This window comes from Procambarus clarkii, chromosome 33, assembly GCF_040958095.1.
Source record: "Procambarus clarkii isolate CNS0578487 chromosome 33, FALCON_Pclarkii_2.0, whole genome shotgun sequence".
Classification (NCBI taxonomy): domain Eukaryota; kingdom Metazoa; phylum Arthropoda; class Malacostraca; order Decapoda; family Cambaridae; genus Procambarus; species Procambarus clarkii.
This window is the reverse complement of record NC_091182.1, coordinates 31,896,918-31,904,417: the sequence shown is the minus strand read 5'-3', so window position 1 is coordinate 31,904,417 and position 7,500 is coordinate 31,896,918. Positions and strand designations below refer to the sequence as shown.

At 47.9% G+C, this 7,500-nt stretch overlaps 1 protein-coding gene across 1 annotated transcript in view; it reads right to left on the bottom strand.

The window, feature by feature from the left end:
* LOC138370789 (neurofilament heavy polypeptide) overlaps positions 1-257 on the bottom strand; it is a 1,122-nt gene extending 865 nt beyond the window's left edge. Inside the window, exon 1 of the mRNA XM_069335391.1 lies at positions 1-257. This exon is cut by the window's left edge and continues 865 nt beyond it. Within this exon, the coding sequence (XP_069191492.1) occupies positions 1-257 (257 nt within the window).
* Between the last annotated feature and the right edge of the window lie 7,243 nt (positions 258-7,500).

The window sequence follows — 7,500 nt, the reverse complement described above, 5'->3', positions numbered from 1 at the left end:
CTTGAGGGCGGCAGGTTGTGTCTGCTCCTGCTGGGGCCGCTGCTTGAGGTTGGTAGGTTGTCTGCTCCTGCTGGGGCCGCTGCTTGAGGGCGGCAGGTTGTGTCTGCTCCTGCTCGGGACGCTGCTTGAGGTTGGTAGGTTGTCTGCTCCTGCTGGGGCCGCTGCTTGAGGGCGGCAGGTTGTGTCTGCTCCTGCTGGGGCCGCTGCTTGAGGTTAGCAGGTGTGTTGCCATGGTGGCTTGGGTGGTTGATTGCCATGGTAGTTTGGGTGCTTTGTTGTCATGGTAGGTTAAGTGGTTTGTTGATATGGCAAGTTGAGGGGTTTGCTGCTGCAGCTGGATCGTTGTTGTTATTGTTGTTATAAATTCAGCTACTGGGAACAAGTTCCAAGTAGCACGGGCTATGGTGAGCCCGAAGTGGACTTACCTGGCACAGGAGCGGTGCTGTAACTTTGCAGCTGGATTGATTGATGATTGATGAAGATTAAGCCACCCAAAAGGTGGCACGGGCATGAATAGCCCGTAAGTGGTGGCCCTTTTGAGCCATTACCAGTATCAAGAGCTGATACTGGAGATCTGTGGAGGCGCGACTGCACCCTGCGTGACGGGAGATGTCTCCCGGACCAAGTGGTGACCAGATGGTGGCAGCAGCTGGATCATGCTCTGCCTTTTTTATAGGTCCAACATCATCATCTCACTTGCAACTGTTCAATTGAACCCACTTCCCGTTCACCAACTGCATATCTTAACCTTAAAACTTAAGACTTATAGAAAGCTAAGTGGTTAGCATAAATGGCGGATGGTTGGTTAGTATGGTTGCTGGTTTGTTAACGTGGTTGTGGTTAGCAAGATGGTTGATTCGTTGGAGAATATATTGGTAAAAGGACATTTGAATAGATAAGTTGATTTGTTTAATTGTTAGTGACAGCTGATGGCTTGATACCTGCTTGATGGGGTTCTGGGAGTTCTTCTACTCCCTGACTTGTGAGAGATTGGCCCAACAGGCTGTTGCTTGGAGCAGCCCCCAGGCCCACATATTCACCACAGCCCGGTTGGTCCGGCACTTCTTTAAGAAAATGATCTAGTTTTCTCTTGAAGATGTCCACGGTTGTTCCGACTGTTGCATTAATGGGCTGATAAGACGGTTCAGTGATGGTGAATGGTTGAGTATCGTAATAGGTAATTACCTAAGTGTAATTACAGGATGAGAGCTACGCTCGTGGTGTCCCGTCTTCCTAACACTGTCATATAATGCTTTGAAACTACTGACGGTCTTGGCCTCCACCACCTTCTCACCTAACTTGTGCCAACCGTCTACCACTCTGTTTGCGAATAAGCGTGTGTGTGTGTGTGTGTGTGTGTGTGTGGGTGTTGCTCACTTGGTTGCAAGGATTGCCAGATACTTACCTAATTGTGCTTGCGGGGGTTGAGCTTTGGCTCCTTGGTCCCGCCTCTCAACTGTCAATTAACTGGAAGAGCAAGCTACTATGTTATGATTGCTGCAAGCAGTCGCATTGTGTCCTTGCTATTGATACTTACACTGCAGAAGTGTGTTATGTAGAGACACGTAATGTGTATTAGTTCATATATAATGAGACATATATACAACAGTGAAATACGTGGCAATAATACTGATATAAATTAGTCCTGGGCATCATATATATTATATCTGTGCGAACAAGCCTGAATGGTCCCCCCAGGACTATAAGCGGATTAAGGCGTCCTGTAGATACCAGTTGCGTTGCTCCTGGCAGTATGGGTTCGAGTCACTTCTGGGGTGTGAGATTATATCTGTGTTCATATACACAAATCTTGTTATTAAGGATGCAGTACTATCGTGCTGCAGAGAGATATACCATGCAACAGAACCACTGTGGTGTGCAATCACATACCAACCTTACCTTGAGGTTACCTTGAGGTGCTTCCGGGGCTTAGCGTCCCCGCGGCCCGGTCATCGACCAGGCCTCCTGGTTGCTGGACTGGGAGGCCTGGTGAGGAAACCAACGCTTATACAATTATCTCTCTCGTAAGGTCTTCATGTATGTCGGATAATTTTTAGTACATGATTTTACATTAGTATCTTCTAAGGTCTTTTTGAAGTCTTGCACCAGGATGTTGACCACCATAAACAGGGAGTGAAGGTGTGCTAATATTAAGTAGTTTCATTCCGTATTACATGAATTTAGTGGAGGAAAATCTGGCATGACAATCTTGCTAGAGTTTTACAAAAATATGATATGTTCTAATGGAGAGAGGGAGGGAGGCATGGGTGGACTGCATATTACTCGGCTGCCAGAAGGCATTTGATATGGTCGCACACAAGAAACTCTATTTAATGCTAGAGAAGCAGCTGGGGTATCTAGAAGGTTGCTGGAATGGTCGAGAAGAGAATCACTCTGGTTGGAAACAAAGGTTTAACATGGGGGGGGGGGAGAGTACCACTCTCTCTTCAACGTCTTTCATGCACTGTCACCCTCTCCCTCACTCCAATAGGCACTGTCCCTCCCTCCCTCCCTCACTCTTCCTGGCACTGTCACCCTCTCCCTCACTCCAATAGGCACTGTCCCTCCCTCCCTCCCTCACTCTTCCTGGCACTGTCACCCTCTCCCTCACTCCAATAGGCACTGTCCCTCCCTCCCTCCCTCACTCTTCCTGGCACTGTCACCCCCTACAGGCACTACTCGTAATTCCACCAAACTATGTCGAACATTTGATCGTTCCTCGTCTCTGAAACTGACAGGCAGTTTGATTTTTACCCCATACACCTAGAGCGGTTAGGTCGTGTAGGGGAGACGGGCATTACTGTGTACTGTGTCGTGTAGGGGAGACGGGCGTTACTGTGTACTGTGTCGTGTAGAGGAGACGGGCGTTACTGTGGACTGTGTCGTGTAGGGGAGCCGGGCTTTACTGTGGACTGTGTCGTGTAGGGGAGACGGGCGTTACTGTGGACTGTGTCGTGTAGGGGAGACGGGCATTACTGTGTACTGTGTCGTGTAGGGGAGACGGGCGTTACTGTGGACTGTGTCGTGTAGGGGAGACGGGCGTTACTGTAAACTGTGTCGTGTAGGGGAGACGGGCATTACTGTGCACTGTGTCGTGTAGGGGAGACGGGCGTTACTGTGGACTGTGTCGTGTAGGGGAGACGGGCGTTACTGTGTACTGTGTCGTGTAGGGGAGACGGGTGTACTGTGTACTGTGTCGTGTAGGGGAGACGGGCGTTACTGTGGACTGTGTCGTGTAGGGGAGACGGGCGTTACTGTGTACTGTGTCGTGTAGGGGAGACGGGCGTTACTGTGTACTGTGTCGTGTAGGGGAGACGGGCGTTACTGTGGACTGTGTCGTGTAGGGGAGACGGGTGTACTGTGTACTGTGTCGTGTAGGGGAGACGGGCGTTACTGTGGACTGTGTCGTGTAGGGGAGACGGGCGTTACTGTGTACTGTGTCGTGTAGGGGAGACGGGCATTACTGTGTACTGTGTCGTGTAGGGGAGACGGGCGTTACTGTGGACTGTGTCGTGTAGGGGAGACGGGCGTTACTGTGTACTGTGTCGTGTAGGGGAGACGGGCGTTACTGTGTACTGTGTCGTGTAGGGGAGACGGGCGTTACTGTGGACTGTGTCGTGTAGGGGAGACGGGCGTTACTGTGTACTGTGTCGTGTAGGGGAGACGGGCGTTACTGTGGACTGTGTCGTGTAGGGGAGACGGGCGTTACTGTGTACTGTGTCGTGTAGGGGAGACGGGCGTTACTGTGGACTGTGTCGTGTAGGGGAGACGGGCGTTACTGTGTACTGTGTCGTGTAGGGGAGACGGGCGTTACTGTGGACTGTGTCGTGTAGGGGAGACGGGCATTACTGTGTACTGTGTCGTGTAGGGGAGACGGGCATTACTGTGTACTGTGTCGGGGGTAACTGTTCTCTCTCTCGTAGTAGCAAGTGATTGGGCACCATTCCTTTCCCCCGTCCCATCCCAAATCCTTATCCTGACCCAGTGCTATATAGTCGTAATGGCTTGGCGCTTTCTCGTGATATTTCCTCTTCCTCTCTCGTACTAGTGACGTGCGTATACCTGTCGTATACTTGACGTATACCTGGAGTATACTTGACGTATACCTGGAGTGGGTTCTGGGAGATCTTGTGATAAGTGTTAGGCAAGTGTCGTGTTGGGTCGATTCATGTCGTGGAGCCTCGATTGTGTCGTACGAAGGACGACAGGTGGGTGTTGTAAAGGGGATGAGAAGGTGGTATTGTGTATGGGTGATAGATGTATGGGCAAACAACCCGTTCTCGCACTTTCTTAGTCAATATTGACTAATTAAATACGTGCATATGTGACATACTAATTTATTGTGAATATTTTAGTTTACCTTGAAAAGCTTCATAGAAAACACCGACCTTACCTAACCTTCTTAGTATGTTAAGATAAGCATCTTATTGCTTCGTAATTACAATTATTATTTAACCTATACCTATAATAGGCATAGATTAAGTAATCCCCTATACAAATGGGTGTGTATAATAGGTGTTAGGTAATGTAGGGTTGATTAATGAGTTGACGTTACTCCAACTCTTACCCACACCAAGTGCACAACAGCGACAGACTCTCTAAACTGATAAGTCTGATACTCTGAGGAATATCAGAACACGAGTGCCAAATCAACATATAAGCAGACCGGCACTTACAGTCAGTAGAGGCACTCATGACACACTCATCAGTGCCGCTGCCGCGCGTGGTGGCACTCGCGGCCCCTGACACACGAGTGGTGGCACTCGCGGCCCCTGACACACGAGTGGTGACACTCGCGGCCCCTGACACACGAGTGGTGGCACTCGCGGCCCCTGACACACGAGTGGTGGCACTCGCGGCCCCTGACACACGAGTGAATAACGGAGCCATGTAAGGGAGGGGGGGGGGGGAAGAGGGGTATATGTGGAAAGTCTTTCTGTTACTTCACCTAGTTTGAAATGAGAAATGAGAACACACAGTAATATATAAGCAAACCAGCGACGTGTGGTGACTACATATGGAAGAAATCTACACACACACACACACACACACACACACACACACACACACACACACACACACACACACACACACACACACACACACACATATATACATGACTACACAGATCGCCATAGTGTGGAGTAAAACTGCTGTAAAAAAAAAGCTCACTACTGGAGAAAGTCATTTGGAGCAATGAGGAGACTCGAACCCGCGGTCAGGGGTACTCCTAGCCTGCGTACCTTACCCCCCCCCCCCCTGCACCACGACATGTTATACAAATTATAGAACCTGGGATTCCACTGACTCCAGAGGAAGTCTGGAGGCTTTGATGCCAGTCAAGCTTTTATATATAACCACTAAGCACTCTGGCGTAAGTAAATGAGCCCTACGCTCCCCAGCTTAAGCTTCAAAATCACGCTATCGTCATATAACAATGATAACACCATTGTTGGAGCAATTAGAGCTTGGTAGACCTTAAGCCCAACACCTAACCAAAGCTGTCTTGAAAGTTTCATGAACACACCCACAAGGGCTGTGACGAGGATTCGAAAACTCAGTCGATTAAGGCAGCGTCTGGGATGCTCTCGGACGCAGGTTCGAATCCTCGTCACGGCCCTTGTGGATGTGTTCATTTGATGCATCACGCAATTATGATATTTCTGTGTGTATTGAATACGGTGAGGCAGAAACAAATGGGCAAAGTTTCTTTCACCCTGAATGCCCCTGTTACCTAGCAGTAAATAGGTACCTGGGAGTTAGTCAGCTGTCACGGGCTGCTTCCTGGGGGTGAAGGCCTGGTCGAGGACCGGGCCGCGGGGACACTAAAAAGCCCCGAAATCATCTCAAGATAACCTCAAGATAACGGTGCGTTTTGCTTTTGTAAAAAGATGTTTGTGATCTAACAGTGACTTATCATCGAATCTTATTTGGTTTAGAGTATTGGAGTGGCGGTGGAGGCGAGAACTAGTCACGTGGTCGAGGTAAACTATGGTAGACTCCACGGGTTTAATCCTATACTCATCCTGTGAGCACGGGCTAGATATACACTTGAAAAAGTATAACCCAATTCTCGGTATATATTCAATGAGTATTTTGTACTCTATTCAGGACTAAGGTGGCATTAATTTTGTGGTTGAAAGGCCTTAATCTCAGCTCGAAAGCAAGTCATTATTAGCCATTAGTTTGTTGTTGTTTTTTAGATTCAGTTACTGGGAAAAAAATTGCAAGTAGCACGGGCTAGGGCGAACCCGTAGTGGACTTACCTAGCACAGGAGCGGGGCAAGTAGCACGGGCTAGGGCGAACCCGTAGTGGACTTACCTAGCACAGGAGCGGGGCTGTAAGTAACTACGCAGTTAGACCAGTAACGGTGCTACCATTACCTATACAGATGGGAAGAACATCAGAAATTATCTTTGACCTGAACACCTGAACAACAGGTGTTCTTCAACACCTGTTGAAGAACATTAATCCATCCAGAGTGCGTAAAAAATATTGCAAATGCCATCTGGACCAAGAGAGGGAGCCGGTCGGCCGAGCGGACAGCACGCTGGACTTGTGGTCCCGGTTTCGATCCCGGGCGCCAGCCAGAAACAATGGGCAGAGTTTCTTTCACCCTATGCCCCTGTTACCTAGCAGTATAATAGGTACCTGGGTGTTAGTCAGCTGTCACGGGCTGCTTCCTGGGGGTGGAGGCCTGGTCGAGGACCGGGCCGCGGGGGACACTAAAGCCCCGAAATCATCTCAAGATAACCTCAAGATAACCAATGGTTAAGGATCGAGGAGCAACAGGGTCCTCTCCATCTCAAAGGTTTACTATCCACAATGCTGGTAGGGAATAGGTTAGGTTAGGTTAGGTTAGGTAGGGAATAGTCCCCTGTATCAACGCTCCATCCAGCTGAATGCCTCACATGTGCCTAATCGTTTACTGTTTAACCTATCACCACTGTAGGGGATAGTCTTGCACCCGTCTATCCAGCCTATCCTCCTGATAAGATGGTAGTATTTTTTTGTACCTATATTATGTGGACGATGGTACAAATATTGATAGACAATAGATAGACAATTAGAAAGTCGAAATTGGTACTATTCATTTTATAGTCCAAAAAACTAAAGCTAAAAACTAAACTTAAATATTCGTATGCCATATATAGCATTATATATATATATATATATATATATGTCGTACCTAATAGCCAGAACGCACTTCTCAGCCTACTATTCAAGGCCCGATTTGCCTAATAAGCCAAGTTTTCATGAATTAATGTTTTTTCGTCTACCTAACCTACCTAACCTAACCTAACCTAGCTTTTTTTGGCTACCTAACCTAACCTTACCTATAAATATAGGTTAGGTTAGGTTAGGTAGGGTTGGTTAGGTTCGGTCATATATCTACGTTAATTTTAACTCCAATAAAAAAAAATTGACCTCATACATAGAGAAAAGGGTTGCTTTATCATTTCATAAGAAAAAAATTATAGTAAATATATTAATTCAGG